Genomic DNA, 19,913 nt, shown 5'->3' on the forward strand with positions numbered 1-19,913 from the left:
TAAGACTACGCCTAACGGTTTTCCTTCGGAGACGAAAATCCCGTCATGAAGGGATTTTCGTTCCCTTTAGCGCTCCAACGGTTTTACTTCACGGTTTCCGTCACGAAGGAATTTTCAAAGTCATTTTCTTCAGGACGGGATTCTCTCTCCTTTCCCTTCGCGATTCCCTCGAAGGGAAGCTGTTATAGATGAGAGAAAATAAAGGGATTGAGAACAGAGAAGGGAATCAGGAAGGGAACGAAATGAAGGAAATATGGTTGGAGATGGTCTAATTGCATCGTAGACATCTGCGTCCTCAGGATCAACAAGCCAACCATGTACCAATGGGATACCCAAAAATGAAAATAAAGCCCTCTCGTAACTAGGGTAAAACTGGATGGCACTACAAATGAACACAACATTTTAGTATAATTACAACATCAAGAATGAACTTCAAGATGCAATGAACACTAAAATGAAAACAATTACAACATGAAGACGAAATCAAGACGAAGACGAAGGGATACAAGGTATTTAGAACCCTAGTGTATAAAGCTAGCTATTTAGAACCCTAGTAGGGTCTTTGCAGTTTTTGCGTCTTGCGGCAGAGTCCCAAAATTTTATAGCGGGACAAAGCCAGCCTTCAGGTGGATCACAACTTAATATGCACTTAGCACTTAGGTGGTGTTTGGTTCAATGAATGATAACTTAAATGGAAATGTAATCAGGTTACACTGGAATCAGAGGTGGGATGTTCCAACATGGAATATTATTGTAGTTGATGAATATATTGTAGCATCTAGTTTCATATTGCACAAGCTTTGATATATTTGGTTCTTTTAAAAGTAGGTGCTTATTCCATTAATTTAATGTATATGCTCTACGTGAAATGTTTTTGTAGGCACTTTATTGTAGTTGATGATTTGTGGGATGTTCTAGCATGGAATATTATTGCATGCGCTTTTCCACAAAATGATCAACATAGCAGAGTTATAATAACTACAAGGCATGGGGATGTGGCTGGGGCATGTTCCAGCAACCATGGATGGATTCATAATATGAAGCCCCTAAGTGAGCAAGACTCAAGAAAATTATTGTTTAATAGAATATTTGGATCTGAAGATGATTGTCCTCCTTACTTGACAGAAGTTTCATGTTAAATCTTAAAGAAGCGTGGTGGTCTACCGCTAGTTGTTACTGTAGCTAGTATTTTAGCTTTTCTACCCACAAGACTGAAGGAGCAGTGGGAGTATGTACAAAGTTCACTAGCCACTAATAAGTTTGCAGGAAAGTCCACCTTAGAAGACATGATGCATGCAAATCTTAGACCTCAGCTACAAGAGTCTCCGCTATCATCTAAAGGCATGCTTTCTTTATCTTAGTGCTTATCCAGGTGTGACGCCTGTTTTCCCGCCTCCCTCTCTCTGTCATGTGGGCCCCACCTTCACCCTCTCTGCCTGCTAAAACCGTCGCCCCCACGTTCCAGCACGCACACGATCCGTCTCTGCAACCGCCCCTCCCCGCGACTATAAAGCCTAAATCGAACCCCGGCCGAGGCTCCTTTCACCCCACCGCGCTCAAGCCCCCTTTTCCCGACGAGTTCGCATCTCCAGAGCACCTCCACGCTATCGACAAACCTCCACCAAGTGCCCTCACCGTCGTCGAGTCGATTCGCGCATCCCTGATGCTGTTCGAGTGTGCGCCCATGTTCGCCGACCACAACTCATCGTCCCCGATCTATCCCTGTCGAGTTTTGGCCACTGCACGAAGCTCCAACCGTCGCCGAACCTTTGTCGCCGCCCTCCACCGTCGTCGAGCCGTTGGAGACTATCCCGATGCCAGCATGACCCCCAGGGAGGTTCGTCGTCGCCCCTCCACCCTCTTCCACCACTCGCTGTAGCAAACGGGTCGCTGTAGCGCGATTCCGGCAACCCTCCCGAGTCTGCGCCGCTGCACCGAAGCCCCACATCGTCGGCGCGTCGCCCGGAGGAAGAAGGAAGCTGGTAAGCGGCCCGATTCGATTTCAACAGCCACGATTAGAAGTTGCATACCCCTTTGCTAGTCAATAGGATTGCGCCATGTGTCCTTTTTAACCCAGTCAGCTTATGAGAGCCACGTCAGCACCACGTGCCTACCACGTGTCGGGCCACGTCAGCCGAGCCGAGCCGGTTAGCAGCCACGTCAACGTGCTGACATCATAATTAGGTTTTCAAAATAAAAATTAATCTGATAATTCTTTTAAATAGGTGCTTTTGCAGTTAGGTCCCTAGACTTTTCAGGTTTCAAAAAAAGCCCCTTTCAGCCCCTGTTATTATACTTTTAGCCCCTCATAGTTTTATTTATTTGCATATAGGTCCCTAAACTTTTACAAATAACCCCTAGTCTTTTCTATTTTTACCAAATAGCCCCTAGCTTTTTACAGAAAGACCCCTATAACTTCACACCTTAATAACTTTTTCATACGAGCTCCGTTTTAGGCGATTCTTGCGCTCACATGATCATATTAGCAAGTACTTTATGTTAGTAGGCTTTTTATAGCACTTTGCTACTGTTTGGTAGGTTGTTCTTAGTATTTTCTTTGTGTTATTTGTTGGAAGTTCCCGTGGTTAGTCGATAACATTACAGAATAGTTCGAGGGACTTTAAGATCATGATTTCGAAGATCACTAAGCAGCATCCAGGCAAATGTCCTTGATCACATTGACCCTATTGTAGGAAAGTGTCTTTTACTTTAGTTGCATGCTTGTCAATATGAATCACAAGTTTAGAGTTTACTAGTACTTTCCAGATTATCCTTGTCATATGTGTTGTAGTTTGGGTGTCAAGGGTGGAAATGCTTAGTCATGCTGTCAAGTCGGGTGGTTTAAATGTGAATATGTTTAATGATCTATGCAACATGAACTAGTTTGGGTAATCTTTGTAGCAACATGGAACATAAGGGTTCTGATCAAGAGGTGGCATGATGATGGTGCGGGTATGCACTGTTGGTTGGTGGTAGTACCTACTTGGGATCTTAAGGGCTGATTCTTGAAGCATGTAACCCGGCTGAACAGAGCAACCACGAGGCCTATATGGGTACGGCCTGACCAATTAGTTAGCCACCCCTCCGGTTCTATGGGCACAAGTGGATGATTGAGTGGCACAAGAGGGGGCTTCTGCAGCGATGGAATCGTCTGTTAGAGGTGAAACCTCAGCGGGTGCCTACGGATCGGTGGGAGCTTTGTAACGGCGTTGTAGTGATCTCCTGGCAGCACGCCATAGGAAGTGTTCAAGTGTTTGATCAGCACGGCAACATGGAGACTATCACCTGGTAATGCGGGTGATGAAATCACGACACGTGGGTAAAGTGTGCAAACTCCGCAGAGTATAAAACTGATCGATCAATCGTGCTCACGGTCAAGAGCATCTTGGACTTCTTCTTGATTAGATGGGATCAGGGTTTTGGTATGGTTGGTTGGGTAGCCAGGTAATGAAATTACCTGGTGAGTTTTGGTAGCCGGATATAGAATATCTGGTGAGTTTGGTAGTCAAATGAAATCCGATGAGCAGTTCCTCTATTTTAAGTTGTGTCTTCACACTTAGTAAATAGTATATTTGTTTCTTGGAGTTATAGGTTAAGATTGCTTAGTGCAGTAAACCAGTGTCTAACATTTTCTTGACTTAAGCCCTATTTCATGTTTTTTACACTTACGGAGTACGATATGTACTCACGCTTGCTATTTTCAATAATAAATATTGCTCAGTTGGAGAAGAAAACGTGAAGATCAAGGAAGCTGAAGACTACAAGGAAGATGGATCGTCCTAGGTCACGTTGCCCCCAGTCGATTGCCTGTGGTGTACCCTAAAGTTTTTATTGGAGTTTCCTCTTATTCTTCAGTTGCTATTCAAAACTCTGGTATTTATTTCAATAAAGTTGCTATTCAAAACTCTGGTACCCTAAAGATTTTAATTTTAACTAACTTGTGATGGTATTTATTCTTCAGTTGATGTCACCTCATGTATGATGAAACTGATCTTGACATACATGTGGAATGCACCTGGTTATTCTTTTGAAAAACTGGATGTAAACTGCTGTAAAATTAATATGGAAACACTTGTCTATAAGTAGGGGATTTTTGTCCAACGTTCCTGTACACAAGTTTCACCTAATGTTACGTTATAGATTGTGCTTAATTATCTATGCTTTTGTTCTTCTCAGCATACCTCTAATGTAATGCTCATTGTTGGTCTACCAGCTAGTTCTTTCTTTTCACATGATTAGTTGCTTTATTGTTGGCTTACGTACATATTTCATTTGGTTTAGCCTTTTCTCTTTTTGGTTTTGTCAGTTGTGACGGCAAGGACATCATCGGGGGTTGATGACGACCGCATCAGGATGCACCTTGTGGGTCTGGAACGTCTCGGTGACATGGCCGACGATGGAGCCCAGCTCGAGGAGGTGCAACATGGGGAGCTTTGTGCCACCAGTGCCTCTTAGAGACAGCGAAAATCGCGTTGCCTTTGAGGTCATTCCAGCATCTTGTCAGCTGATGGTGAGGAATACGTCAAGGAAGGAAGATAAGCTCGTGCGACGCTTGGGTTGCCATCCTCGAGGTTAGGGGTGCAAGTTGGTGACCCTTAAGATACCCTTCAACCCTTTATAGTTTAATTAAAATGAATTAAATTTTCAAAATGATCCCACCTTTTAAAAAACTAGTTCATTTGACTAAATTAGATAGGGTTGGAGGGTACCCTTAGAGTAACGAATTTGCACCCCTACTCAAGGCAGTTAGCTCATGGTTCCTGAAGCATACATCCGGTTGATGATAATAAGTCCAGTATAAACATCCTTGTATCCTAAGACAATGATGAATAAACTCACTGTAATGATTCTGTAGTGGGCGTCGATTTGTGGGAGGAGGGTAGCAGAGGTCATGTAGGGTGTGGCTTGGAGTCCTTCTTGCGTCTCATGGTGGCCAGCTGCAAGGAGGAGGGGAGATGGCGGCGTGCGGCTAGAGGTGGTGGTATGTGGAACTGTTCACGTTGGTGAATAGTACCCACAAGTGGAGAGGAAGAGAGATAAGAGATGCAATGTCTCTTTTCTTTCTTAATTGCAAATGATATAATACCTCTCATTATATAGAGAGGACTCAACTTGACTACCAAACAAACTACAATCTCTTTCCTAATTTAAATCCAAACTATTCCTTATCTATAGATAAACTATTTCTATTTAAAAGATATTTATTTTATAATAAGAAAACGACTTGACGATGACTCAATCTCAACAACGAAGTGGCGGCGGTGGCCAGCCCTAGGGCGCATGCGCCTTCCACACACAATGAAGGTCAACGGCGGCCCTAGCCCTAGCAATTGCCACCTCTCTGCTAGGACGACCGAACAGGCCTATATGGGCCTGACCCATGACATCTCCGTCGCCATTCCAGCGTGTCCTCATGCTGGGTGTCCATGCTCTAGCCGGTCCTATCCTCCTGGCATGGTGAAAAATAATTATCCTGAAGCCACACCTTGGAGCGCAACTCGCCCAACACCATTGCATTAGTGAGGTTGAAAATGGTGTTGTCGATGCACAGGGTGAACTCATAGGACACATTGTCGATGTAGCCATGAAGAGTGAAGCACCGAGATTTTAGGTGCCTGGTGTACCCCCATCATGGTGGGGATGCCAGGCACATCCGCCAAGTAGCAGCAGATACTCACGTGGTGGTAGAGCTTGCCTGCTGGTGGAGGTGTGTTGAAGAACTGGTGATGGAGGGCGACGCTAGGCAACAAAGTCACGTCCAAGCCGAAGAGGAACGTGTCCTCATGCAACTCCTTCATAAGCTTGGGAAAATCTTGGTCACCAGTACCATCAGAGCCCATGGTCTCTGATACCAGATGTAGTGGGTGCCGATTTGTGGGAGGAGGGTAGCAGAGATCGTAGTCGAAGGAGGTCGTAGGGCGTGGCTTGGTGTCCTTCCTGTGTCCCGTGGTGGCTGGCTGCAAGGAGGAGGGGAGATGGCAGCGTGCAGGTGAAGGTAGTGGTGTGCGGTATTGTTCACGTTGGTGAATAGTACCCACGAGTGGAGAGGGAGAGAGATAAGAGATGCAACATATCTTTTCTTTCTTAATTCCAAATGATACAATACCTCTCATTATATAGAGAGAACTCAACTTGACTACCAAGCAAATTAAGATCTATTTCCTAATTTAAATCCAAACTATTCTTTATCTATAGATAAACTATTTCTATTTAAAAGATATTTATTTACTAATCTAAAAATGACTTGACGATGACTCAATATCGACGACGACGTGGTGGCGGTAGCCAGCCCTAGGATGCCTACACCTTCCACACACAGTGGAGGTCGGCAGCAGCCCTAGCCCTGGCTATCGCCGCCTCTCTGCTGGGCCTGACCCATGACAGATTCTCTGTCTACAATTGTGCCCGTTGGATGAAAACCAAATGATGTGGCCGGCACCATTTTCTGTACATAGCTTTAACATGGATTGAGATTTGAACAAAATCATAAAAATTGCCTAAGAAATTCCCCTTGGCTAGCCAAACGCCCAAGCTGTGACCATTATGGCCCAAACCGGACGGAAGTGACGAGGGATCCGAATAGTCCACACGTGCTAACACAGCCTGCAAGTTCATCTCCTAGCAAGCACCGCCCCCATCCTGTGTCGGCCTCCTGCGCCTACGAGGTGAATGGCAGCCGCGACAGGTGGAACCATCCCTTCATCCTCCTATCTAGCCAGAAAGGTCATCGCTTCTTTCGTTCCCTTCCTTCCTCTGCACAACTATTAGCTGCGAACGCATCTTTGTGAGTTATATTTGTGTAATGGTGTTGCTGCCCAGAGCTTTTGATTGTTCATTCCTTCCATCTAGCTTTTGGTAATCAAGGTTTCGAGTACACTTCTCCTTACTTACCACACCACACATGCCAACCACAAGTCTTAGTTTTCTACTCAACCTACTAGTGCTAGGTTTGTATAATTATTAGACTCACAAGTAAGCTTATCAGAGCATCAACCATACCAAACTAAGCCACCCACTTCCCGGGTTCATCCTGTTGGAATATAGTTGTACATTACGTACATGCACTTGTGCTTATCCAGCATATCTAGCTAACCACCTAGCTTAGCAAAGATTAGATCTCTTCTTGATTTTTTGGCCTTGTACTATATATGCCTACGTGCATCAATGAATCAAGCACTACGTAATTCTCCAACCATCTTCAGTCTATCATGGTATCAGCTTTAACAAACTATCGATCCTTCCCAGGTTCTAGCTCTACATATCAGTGCACTCCCTTCCATTATCTCACTTCAATTTACTAATTCGGATTCTAGATCTTCTTCTACTAGCTAGCACATTGATGGAACAAGTTTGTATTACTATCACCTTCCTGGAGCCATGTTATGAGTGATCTCTGCTTCCACATAATCTCCTCTTGTATGTTTGAAGTTACAATACGATACACCACCTTTTATTCCTTGTTCGAGACCACCACTCGCGATGGTTCTACCCTAAGCCAGCCTAAGACCTATTTGGTAGAGCTTTCCTGATCCAAATTCTCTAGAAAGAGTGATTCTCTAAGGATGAAAGTGATTCTCTAGGGTAAACTCTATGGAGAAAGTGATTCTGTGTGGGAAGTGAATTAAGAAAAACTACTTTTTTCAGCTCCCATCATGTAGCTCATTTCAGATAATCACTCTCACGGAATCACTCTAGAGTTAAAGTCTGAAAACTGCTGTTTGATAAAGCTCCTCTAATTTCACTCTAGAAGCTGCTCTTAGAGCTCTGCCAAACAACCCCTAGTTTTTCCCGCAACTCACGCCAAACAACATTCTGAGTCTTCCTCTAGAGTTTCATATTCGTCCTCTCGAGAGTCCTATTGCAAGAATCTCCAATCATTGAAAAAAGAAGCCACTGTGGCTACTCCATGATCGCAATTCCTCCCCCAAGTTGGGAGTGGGTGAGCTTGTCATGCAATTCCTTTACCATCCTTCCATACATGATGTATCAGGGGACATTAACTGATACCAAAAAGGTTTGCCATGTCTGCCTCTTTGTGTGCTCCTTTCCTCTGGCTTCAAAGATAAAAGAATAGGGATGTGATCAGATTTAATTGCGAGCAAGTGTCGCACTAGTGCTACTGGAAAAATACTAGAACACCAGCTAGCAGATGCTAGAACCTTATCGAGCATGACCAGGACCATATTTATATGACCACCAGCAGTGGCGGAGCTTTGCATTGGGCAAGACTAGGGCCACTAACTAAGCATCAAGACCACCTATACCAATGACACATCGATATATAACCAAAGTAAAGTATAAAATGCACATTCTGGAAGATAACTCAATTCAATTCTTTATGGTACAGCAAACTAGATAAAAACAAAGTGATACAAAACTAGTTACGTAATTAGGGAAGATTTTGTTCCTCCTAACCTCTCATTTCTTCATCAGCAATAGCCCGTGTACCTGAAGCTACAAAGAAAAGTTGTATAAAGACAAATTAGATAATCAAAACTTCTATCAATTATTGAACTCAAAGTAAACTGTTATTCAGGACTTAGGAATGTAACATACCAATAGCAGCATGAGGTAGTCGAGGTAACTTTTTCATACGTGACTTCAGTTCTTGAAAATAGTATAAAATATCATCATTCGTAATGCTTTGCAAAAATATCTCACTCAATATAGCATATCATCCTATGGTTCAACTAGTCATTCCCCATATATTCCTCAACTCAGTCTTGATAAATTTCATTGCAGAGAAAGCTCTTTCAACTGTAGCAGTTGCAACAGGTAAAATCAAGGCCAACTCAATGAGACGATAAACCAACGGAAAGACTTTGTGTGTGTCAAATTGTACCATCATTACAACAAGATCTCCAAGGTCATTACAACATGTGAAACTAGCATCAACCCTCGCATCAACAACAAATATCTCAAGTTGGTCCTGAAGGACTACACGATCATATTGGGAGAAGTTGGCCGCATAAATCTTAGCAAGTTCTATTAGTTTATATTCATCAAAGTTGGCAAAAGAATTCATTGGATCTAAACAAGCAATGCATCTTAATAGTTGAGTAGACCTTTCAGCAAAACGATTGTTCAATTCCATAATTATTTGATCATGAACCACATTAAAGATTTCATGCTTGAAGTGATGAAAATAAGTTACCAACTGCCCACCACAGCCCTTTGAACGACCCCTAACAGTTATTGTATCTTCCATATTTGGCACAATGATGTGATGTAGGAGACAGAAGTTCAGTACCTCATCAAATAGCTCCTCCCAACCATTCTCCCTTATGTCATTAATTTTCTGCAACGTGATCCCAATCGATCCTACAACACGAACGATGTTTTGATCTTTCCTTTGCAAGCATTGTGACGATTCATTAGTTTTGCCCAATAATATGATCATAAGATGTAATATAAGCACGAATTCAAAACTCTCCATTTGTTTCAACAAACCGGAAGCTGTGTATTTCTTTTCCCCATTAGAGGCATCATCAGCCACAATCTCTAATACCTCTAGGACCGCATCCCACATGTGAACAATACAACACAAGGTTTTATGATGTGAGCCCCATTGAGTATCCACGGATCGTGCAAGGTTGGTTTCTTGATTTTTCCCTCTTCTTGAAACAATTTCACCCATATCCAACATGTTCACAAGATCCTCATAGTGTTCTTGGGCCAATTGATCCCTTCTCTTACAAGAAGCACCAAGGGTGTTCACAATCAAAGTGGAAGTATGAAAGAAATCATAAATAGAAGAACAAAACTTGGCAACCGAAACAACCACTAACTGCAACTGATGTGCAAAGCAATGTATGTAAAAAGCATATGGATTCTCATCTAATATCCTTCTTTGCAACCCATGGAATTCTCCCCTCATATTTGATGCCCCATCATACTCTTACCTGCGCAATCTAGACATAGATAACCCATGGGAAGCAAACATACTATCCAAAGCTTTCTTTAGAGAATATGATGTCATGTCAACAACATTCTCAATACCAAGAAATCTTTCAATCACTTGACCTCTTGCATTGACATACCTACATAGAATAAGAAGCATGGTTAATAATAATATGGTTAGCCTTTAAATAAAAAACACCACGCTAAACATTGCATACTAACCTCAAAATCACAGCCATTTGCTCCATGATAGATGCATCTCGGGCCTCATCAATAAGAACTAAGAATTGCCTATCCCCAATATCTTCAATAATAGCTTTGCTTGTCTGCTCTACACAAGCTCTACACAAATCTTTTTTAATCTCAAGCGAAGTCATTTGATTGTGATGAAGCAAATATGCAACATTTTTATCCTTGTCTTTATACCATTCTAGCATCTCTAAAAAGTTCCCTTTGTTGCTTGATCTAGAAGACTCATCATGTCCACGAAAAGCATGTGCTTGCAATAGAAGAAATCTTATAACTCTCAATATAAAAATCATACGACTTTTACATTCATCATCTGTTTTGTTGCCTCCACTAGTCATAGCATGTGACACACTTTGCCTCTGATTTTTATAGTCCTCGTAATCCCCTCTAGCATTATTGTGACCAATGCTTTTAGCATGATCATCAATTATGTGAGGTCCATCCTTCCATCCACGAAATTCAACATTTGTGAAGGATTCAACATTTGTGGTCACGTCGTGTCACCGTGACACGGCCGCCTGTGCGAGTATGCGGCTGGTGTAAGCGCTAGGGCCAGGCCAGGGGCACAACTGCGCAGCACGGCATCAGCGCAGGGGCATGGCCCGGCCATGGGCCGACGTGAGTCGCCTGCTCGCCGCCTACCACTAACGAAGCTAGGATTCGGCGCCGCCACCGAGGGAGCGAGTGAGAGGTTGAGGCCAGGCCACAGGACGAGGTCGAGCCATCGAGGCCAGGCTGCGGTCCATTTTTTCCAAGGCCTGGGTTGAACTTGGGCTGAGTTGGGCCATAAAATTACTGGGGGTACTCGGGGTTTTTGGGCCATGACCCTAGTGGCCCTAGTTGGAGCTCCACCCCTCCAGCTAGCCACCTTCTTCTCAAAAGTCCAATCCAAACCAACGACATAGTCTATATCACATAGTCCACATACATCCACTACCTCCCGAAAACCAACCATGAGAATGAGATATTCCTTTCTTTCATTTGGGCTCGTACACCAAGCACACAAAGGAAGATCTGAGTCACTCTTCAACCTTAATTTTCAGCTTATCCCATGTACGATAACGAAGGGATCGGTCTATTTGCTTCCCCATTCAGAAATGTCTGTCATTCTCCATGGTACTTGTCCTTGCTCCCTAGCCTCTGTGTCAGTATGATAATTAGAGAAATTTAATAACTATACCACCACATCCTTCCTCCAGAATAGGCCCATACCACCACTTCTTCCTACACTGCTCACTGCAAAGCAAGAATCAAAACCCAGCGTATAGCTCAAATTCTCCATCCGGTTTTTTTTGCTATATGTGTTTCCATAATAAACAAAATCGCATGGGTATTATCCTTAACGAGATCGCCGAGTTCTGGAACTGTCGCAAGCTTGCGATCCGACCCGTGAGATTTCCAAAACATTTACTATCTCCATCTCAAAATAGATTACTTTTAGTATCTTCTACAATATTTAAAATACCTAATATTTTACGATCGAGATAACTTTAGCCCAAGTTTTCCAATCTTACCCCTTCCATTAAGTAACTTACTTCCAAATACAAGTCTCATTTTCCACGCAATAAATGGTATTAAAAGTGGATAAGATTATCATTTTATCGTTCACCTTGTGGCCAACTTTAAAACATTGTCTATTTTGAGACTGTTGATAGCGAGATTTGGTATATGTTATGATTATTGCAGTGTTGATTAGCTTAAACCACAAGAAATCAGGGATGATGCTCATTCACTTACTATTCAGTTTTAAATTGAAAGAAAGAATGCTTCGGCTAGGACAGGTTGTAAGATTGAGTGATAATGGCTGAAGACAACAAGGCAGGTGTCTTCGACTAGATAACTTCAAGCACATGGTCGAATTCGAGCACGTTGGTCTCCGAGCACATTGAACCGAGCAGTTGGTCCTCGGGCAGGTGGTTGAACTGAGATGATGGTCGGACCGAGGAAGGACTGGTCGAATTTGAGCACAATGAACCGAGCAGGTGGTTAGATCGAGGGGTGACTGGTCAAATTTGAGCATATGGTTAAACCGAGCAGGTAGTACGTGAGCAGGTGTTCCTCCAGAACTGATGGTCGGACAGAGAATTTTAATACCTTTACCACCACATCCCTCCTCCAGAATAGCCCCATACCACCACTTCTTCCTACACTGCTCACTACAAAGCAAGAATCGAAACCCAGCGTATACCTCAAATTCTCCACCCGGTTTTTTGCTATCTGTGTTTCCATAATAAACAAAATCACATGGGAATAATGGCTGAAGACAACAAGGCAGGTGTCTCCGACTAGATAAATTCGAGCACATGGTCGAATTCAAGCACGTTGGTCTCCGAGCAGGTGGAAGGATTGGTCAAAATTCATGCAGATGGTCAGACCGAGGAGTGATTGATCGAAATTCGTGAAACTGAGTGTTCAAGCAGGTAGAAGGACTAGTCCAAATGCGAGCACGTTGTTGAATTGAGCAGTTGGTCTCCGAGCAGGTGGAAGGATTGGTTGAATTTGAGCACATTGAACCGAGCAGTTGGTCTCCAAGTAGGTGAAAAGACTAGTTGAATTCGAGCACATTGAACCGAGCAGTTGGTCCCAGAACAGGTGGTTGAACTGAGCCGATGGTCAGACCGAGGAAGAACTAGTCGAATTTGAGCACATTGAATCGAGTAGTTGGTCCCCGTGCAAGTGGTTGGATCGAGGGGTGACTAGTCAAATTTGAGCACATGGTTGAACTGAGCAGACAGTAAGTGAGCAGGTGTTCGGATCGAGCAGGTAGTTGAGTCCAAGAAGATTGAACTGCACAATAAAGGATACTCGGGTAGATGTATGGGAACTTATGTGATCAAATCAGAAAAAGATACCTGAGAAACCAAGTTGAAATATGCCTTAGTTCATATGTAATGAGTGATTGACAATGGTGTTGATTTTGTTTGGTGATTTTGAGATGGCATAGGTATGGTTATGTACTGTAATTATGATCATAACTAATCAAAGTTGCAGAGAAAATGGAGTTGATGTGTTTATTTCTGAGTTCAGAAAAATTGTATACGCCGGATGATCCGGCGCTGAAGTAAATAAACTCGTCGGATGATCCGGCATTCATATGCGGTACACGTTGGAGCATTTCAACGAAGAAGTAAAAATTGAAGTACACGCTGGATGGTCCGACATTGGGCATCAGTGAACATCGAAGCTTTTCTTGCAGAGAGATTGTAAACTGGCTCTGGCAAACTTGTATACGTCGAATGGTCCGATGCTAGAAAATATGTATGACGAATGCTTCGCTGGAGTAATTTGTCCAAAGAGGGTGCAAAACAGGTTCTGGCAAGAATGGATATGTCGGATGGTCCGACGATGGTCATGAATACACGCCAAACTATTTCTTGTAGAGAGGATTTCAAACAGCCTGGTCTGTTGAGTTGAACACGCCGGATATTCCAACGCTCAGGAGGAGTGAACACCGAATCATTCGGCGTTCATAATTTTTCAGAGATGTTTCATTTCTGTAGGGATTTTAATTTTAACTAACTTGTGATGGAGTTAAATAGTGTTGGAAGTACATGTTTGCTTATCTTATGATGTGTAGGTGGTGGATACAACTTGATGACCAATGGTGGGAAGATCGGGGCTAAGCGGGGAGTTTGGTGCCAGACGATCAAGTGAGCCGGGCGGAGTTAAGGGTAATCCTAGCTGTGCATGTGGAAGTCAAGCAAAATTTGTGAAGGTAGATGGAGACAGCATGTTGATAAAGTCAAGCGACGAGGATACCATTGCAAGTGAAAAAGCAGCTCGAGGGATAAGGACATTTGTACCCTGACAGTTCCCTCCCGAACGTGGGTGAGTGGTGAAGATCCGATGATGTGCGCTAAAATTATGATATTCTAAGTGTTGTTTATCGGATAGTTATTATCGAAACTTTTGATCACATCGGGACTTCCGATTTTCCTGCTCAGAAATTCTGATCCAAAATTACACACGAGATGCTCGGTTTTAGCGCGCGGCACCTTCACGCGTCAACAGAGACGGAGGGAGTAAGTTGGAGCAAATCTAAAACTTGCAATTTCGGACCGAAAACACTTGACTGAGCCCAATTTCCTTCTCGCTCGGGCAACACAACCTCGCTTGGGCCGGCCCGTCGCAGGCTGTCGTAGCAAAGGACCTCCGTCCCTTAGGGTCTCGTAGCAGTCTCTGTAGAGTAGAGTAGGTAGCCCCGCCCGGCGGCGCGAAGGGCGATTCCTTTCGTCGCGCCTTTCGGATTCCACCGAAATTTTGTTCAAACCAAACCGAAAACAGAGTGCGGGAGATATAAAGATAGATATGAATAACTTCCGAGGGAGGTGAAAACGGACGAAGTGGTTTCTCGTCGAGATCCGAGGGAGGGAGGAAGGTATTCGTCTACTCCTACCATGGCGCTGCTGGCGCTGCAGCGGCTCATGACCCTGCAGCGCGACCGGCAGCGGCGTCGCCGGCAAGTCCGAGCCCGGAGTAAGCTACAACTTAGCAGCTCCCTCGCCCTGTCTGTTACGTTTGGATCTGTAGCTGTTTTCTTCAGTTTAGTCCTGTTGTGCTCATGTACAAATTCATTTAGATTGATGTGAGCCGGCTGCCGATTTTTCATTTGTTTGAGATTAATCTTTCACTTTGGTGGATAGCAAGATTGCTGTTTTTTTCTTGTTTGAGTAGGTTAGGTCTCTACACTTGTTCGTAAAAAAGAAAGATTGATTTTTTACTAACGTGCGTGTCCACTAAAGAAAGATTGATTTGTTACCGACATAGGTGATGTAATTAGCTAGAGTCCTTTCTCCCCATATTACACTTGTTCGTAAAAAAGAAAGATTGATTTGCATTGGTGCGTGTTCACATTTAGTGGACGTAATTAGCTAGTGTCCTTTCCCCCGTCCTCTGTTTTCTCTCTGTTGTTGCGTCTCCCGTAGTGCCTGTCGATGTACCAAATATTCTACACGAGTAAGCAATGATTATGGGAGGAGATTTCGAGAGATTGTTTCCTTTTCTGCCTGAATTCGTTTTTTTTTCTCTTACATCTATTCGTGTGACCGTGTCTGGGATGGGTTATCATAACCATGCATGTTGGGTTGCAGATGGATTGATTGCTTCAGTGGATAAAAGAAAGGGCTCGCCCTGTCAACAAGATGGTGATGGTGATTCTCATGCTGGCAAAATAATGAGATATTCGATCCCAGACCTTCCTGAGGTATGGCGGCTATACAGTTCTGGTGATGAAGGCATACAACATTGCAAGCATAATATCACCATGACTGCTCTAACCAGGACACTACTTCTAAGGACTACACTAGATGTATGTTATTTATAAACAGGGAACATATCTCTTAGTGCTGCAATTCGTCACGGTCAGGGTTCCTACACTCCTACTGAATTAGTAGCTTTGCTTTGTTCTAACTGTAACTGTTATCTCTGCAAGGGCTAGTAATATCACCATTACATCTATTATATATATGTGTTCCATTCTATTATCTATGAAGGGTACATTACCTCAAATTCTCCGAACTTCGGGGATCAATACACGTTCCATTCTTATGTCACCACTCTTCCTACCATCCAGATCCTGACTGCATCCACCAACAATATCAGGCGTATGACTATTGATGCTGTTTGATACGGTTACCCCCAGTGTCTAATAAAAATATACAACGCACTATTAATTGTGTAAGATCTCCCACCTTGTGGTCTGTCGACTTTGTGGATTCTGGAGAGATGCGACTGATATTACGCCTTTGCAGGGAGAACAGTTATAGTAGCAACTCCATCAGAATCTTTCTTCAGATTAAAAGCAGTCATATAGTGCTTGTTCTTAAAAATATTGAGGTTGCAATCATCTTCTCCCTGTAAATGCATATTAAACATATCTTTAAGCATAGGGTTTGCCAAATTATTGTCAGCTGCCTTTGTATTGATGCGCTTGCCATAAAATTTAACACTGTCTCTAGCTTCCTTAGAAGGTACAGCTAATAAGATGGTTGCTTTTTAGGTTGGCCAATGGCCATAAAGCCTGGCAAGCATCATTAAATTCCATTTTCTTCAAAGTCCAACTGTAACATGTGATCTCTGATACAAGCAATTGGGAGCCATGCCAAGTATGTATGATTAGAACAGAAATATGGGCGGGCCTAACCATATCAAGCATGCATATACATTCTAGAAGAATATGAAAAATGGTCAGTCGTGATAACCTAACATAAATGGGATGCTTTAGTATTACGCTGCTGAAGTGTTGTGCACTTGTGCTGTAACCAAGTTCTTGTGAACATTGATTGGCATATTCATTCTAGAAAGAATTAGAAATGAAAATTTGATCAGTCTTTTCAATGGCTTCACAATTCACTCTAGGACTTGGATTTTGCTATATTGCTACCTAAATCCATAACAGTTGATGGGTTCAATTACATGTTATTTCATTATGTTTTTTTATATGGTCTTTTTGATCCATTATCTCTTTCATTGTATTTACCAAGGTTTATGTCTATCTTACACTGTAACTGTCAACTCAAAACTGCTTGATTCTATTTCTTGGGCTTCCGTTTGTTTAGGTATTTAGGCGTGCTATTTGTGTTACACATTTATTTCTGTTTCTTCGCTATTTTGACGTATTTATAACATGCTATTGCACAATAAAATGTCATCCTGTGCATTTTGGTTGACACAATTGCACAAAAACCAATATCGTTGACTGCTCGGTAATCTAATGCAAGTAAGAGTACATTTCATAGAAGTTAATCAGTGATAGTCACTAGTGACTGTCTTTTTTTTCCCTTAGAAAGACACTAATAATACTGTTACGGAAAAACTTCTTTATGCAATGCTCAGTTTACCAGCCATGGTTACATTCCACTGCACTATCTACCTATGTAATACAGGGCACCTTGTGCAACCATGCAGAGAGCTACCACGTGGTTTTCCTGTTTCTTTCTTCGGTTGTAGTAACCATTTGGCTTTACAATCCCAATGTTGAACTTTTATCCCATGCTTGTGCATGCAGGATATTTGGCGCCATATACATTCCTTATTGCCACTGCGTGATGCTGCTCGTGCTGCTTGCCTGTCTCATGCCTTTCTACATTCCTGGAGATGTCTTCCCAACCTCACCCTGAATAGGGATGTGCTTTGCTCGGAAGCACATGCGTGCGGAGGGAAATTCAGTGACAAAATTGATCGCATTCTGAGAAATCACTCAGGCTGCTTGAAGATATTCGAGCTTGATTTAGATGATCTCTCCTGCCGTTATCTTGACAGTTGGCTTCGTGTTGCTGTTACACCAGGGATTGAAGAACTCACCCTTAGGCCATATAGACGCAAGTACAACTTCCCATGCTCACTTTTATCTGATGGGGTCAGGAACTCCATTCGGTATCTTGAACTTGGCTTTTGTGCCTTCCGCCCCACAGCTGAACTTGGCCCCCTGAGAAGCCTAACAAGTCTGTATCTGCGTGCTGTGCATATTACGGGGGATGAATTAGAGTGCCTTCTTTCCAATGCTCTTGCTTTGGAGCAGTTCGTCCTCATTTATTGCAAGGAGATAATTTGCCTGAAGATACCTTGCATGTTGCAGCAGCTCAGCTACCTGAAGGTTATTGGATGCTGGAGGCTGCAGGTTATAGAGAGCAAAGCTCCAAATCTCTCCAATTTTTTCCTTAGTGGAAAAATTTTAAAACTCTCACTTGGAGAGACATTGCAAATGAAGAACCTAACTATGTACCATTCAAACGTTGTCTGTTATGCTCGTGCTGAGCTGTCGTCCACTATGCCAAATCTTGAGACTGTTGTCTTAAGTTCAGGAGAGGAGGTATACTCTAAAACTTTAGATGTTTTAGAGTACCAATATATATGTATCACAGTAGTTAGACCTTGTGTATAATTAACCTGAGACAAGACATTTGTTGTGCAGGTGGTCAATACACCAATGCTGCCTACCAAATTCCTCTACCTCAAGCACCTGTCCATTTATATGAGATCAGGATTGACCTTTTCCCCGTCCTATGATTATTTTTCTCTGGTTTCTTTCCTTGACGCGTCTCCTTCCTTGGAGACTTTGATCTTGGATGTAAGTCACTGTTTGTTCCATCCAGCAAAGATATCTGGTCAGTCTGTTGGGTCCTTAAATTCAATTTCCTTTTCATCTTCAGGTAGCTCAGGTACTTATGAAGCACGAATCAGTTTTTGGAGGCTCCTCACATTTGAGGCAGATGCCTGAACACCGCCATTGCTACCTCAAGAGTGTCAAGATCACAGGGTTCAGCTCTGCGAAGGGCTTGGTTGAGCTAGCATGTTATATTCTCAAGAACGCAGTGTCACTTGAGTGTCTGACATTGGACACCGATTATGGTTTTAGGTGTTCTGGAAAAAATGATACAACGTGCCTCCGCCTGAATAACACTATGCTCAGGGAAGCCCATAGAGCAGTCACAGCTATCAGAGCATACATTGAGGATAAAGTTCCCTCTACAGTTAAGTTGACTGTTCTGGAGCCCTGCAGACGATGCCATGCTAGACGAGGATGGCCGCTCCGTCTCCGTAATAAGTTATTGTAATCGTGCAATGTATACTATAGTTACTCAATAATGACGTGCAGTGATAGATTATTCTTGAAGTGTGATTCCGTCTACTAGTCAATTTAGTACTTGAAACTATAATTATCTGTTTGGAAAAAAGTGATAGACTAGATAAGTAAATGATGTTAAGAAAATTAGAAAGAAAATGAATATTATTTGTTTGTACTCTGAAATGTGAACAATGGATGAATCGACGGTTTGTGTCATGGAACTGCTCGTAAACTTGGACTACAACGTTATCTTTATATTGACATGGCGTCTAAAATGAGCAAGTAAGTGTATTGTGTTTTTCGTAAAAATTTCTATCATAGATGTCTAAATAGGGGTGTGGAGCTGGTGGATCGATAGGGCTATCGAGAGGATGAGGATACACTATTGTCTCGATTCAATTCGAGGTTAGGAGATATGTGAGTAGAAAATTCGAAGTCTCAGCTGTAGTGGATAAATGTGGTAGCATTGAAAAGTCTATTCGCTAGATTGTACCAGTCTAGTAGTGGTAGCACTGAAAAACCTATTCACTAGACTACACCAGCTTAGTAGGGGCAACATTGAAAAGACTATTCGTTAGACTGTACTGGCTTAGTAGGGGTAGCACTGAAAAACCTATTCGCTAGACTCAATCGGCCTAGTAAGGGTAGCACTGAAAAGCCTATTCACTAGACTGCACCGGTCTAGTAGGGGTAGCACTGAAAAGACTAGGATTGCGACACTGCTCTGATAAAGCTAACAATGCATCACTGAACATTGGTACCCGGCATTCATGTTCATACATGCAATCAAAAATACATCACACGTAGGGCATGTACATATGGTAACATGCATTGGATATGGACCTATCACGATACTATAGCACAAGTTACAATGGTATGTATGGTACACATCATCTAGAATCTAATAGAGTAAGGGAAGGGATAAGGATGGAGCACTGCTATTGCAGGGTAAGGGATAAGGACTGAGCACTGCTAGTTCCAGTGCAGTGTAGGACTATTGTTGAAAAGGCTATGTAGGACTGAAAAAATGTACGTGCGCTGCACATCCATCTATTTTGAAAATTAACTATTAGGGTTAGTAACATTTTTTGTGATGCACAATATGATTGATCCAATTTAAATTATATATGGGTTGGAAACAATTTCATATATTATTTAACAAATTTACATGAATTATAACAATTATTTTCAAAAATAG

At 42.6% G+C, this 19,913-nt stretch overlaps 1 protein-coding gene across 1 annotated transcript; it reads left to right on the plus strand.

Moving 5' to 3' along the window:
- The first annotated feature begins 14,274 nt into the window (after window positions 1–14,274).
- Window positions 14,275–18,930, plus strand: LOC133896318 (F-box/LRR-repeat protein At4g14103-like). The gene is made up of 5 exons (XM_062336898.1): window positions 14,275–14,625; window positions 15,240–15,352; window positions 17,156–17,959; window positions 18,062–18,217; window positions 18,300–18,930. The coding sequence occupies exons 1-5, from the start codon at window positions 14,547–14,549 to the stop codon at window positions 18,702–18,704; spliced, it is 1,557 nt and encodes a 518-aa protein (XP_062192882.1). The 5' UTR covers window positions 14,275–14,546; the 3' UTR covers window positions 18,705–18,930.
- Window positions 18,931–19,913: the final 983 nt, after the last annotated feature.

Source organism: Phragmites australis, chromosome 16, assembly GCF_958298935.1.
Source record: "Phragmites australis chromosome 16, lpPhrAust1.1, whole genome shotgun sequence".
NCBI classification, from domain to species: Eukaryota; Viridiplantae; Streptophyta; class Magnoliopsida; order Poales; family Poaceae; genus Phragmites; species Phragmites australis.

Coding starts and splice junctions, on each gene's coding strand:
- LOC133896318 (XM_062336898.1), top strand. CDS start 14,547: ATGGCGCTGCTGGCGCTGCAGCGGCTCATGACCCTGCAGCGCGACCGG. Junction 15,353..17,155: donor CGATCCCAGACCTTCCTGAG/GTATGGCGGCTA, acceptor TTGTGCATGCAG/GATATTTGGCGCCATATACA. Junction 17,960..18,061: donor TCTTAAGTTCAGGAGAGGAG/GTATACTCTAAA, acceptor TTTGTTGTGCAG/GTGGTCAATACACCAATGCT.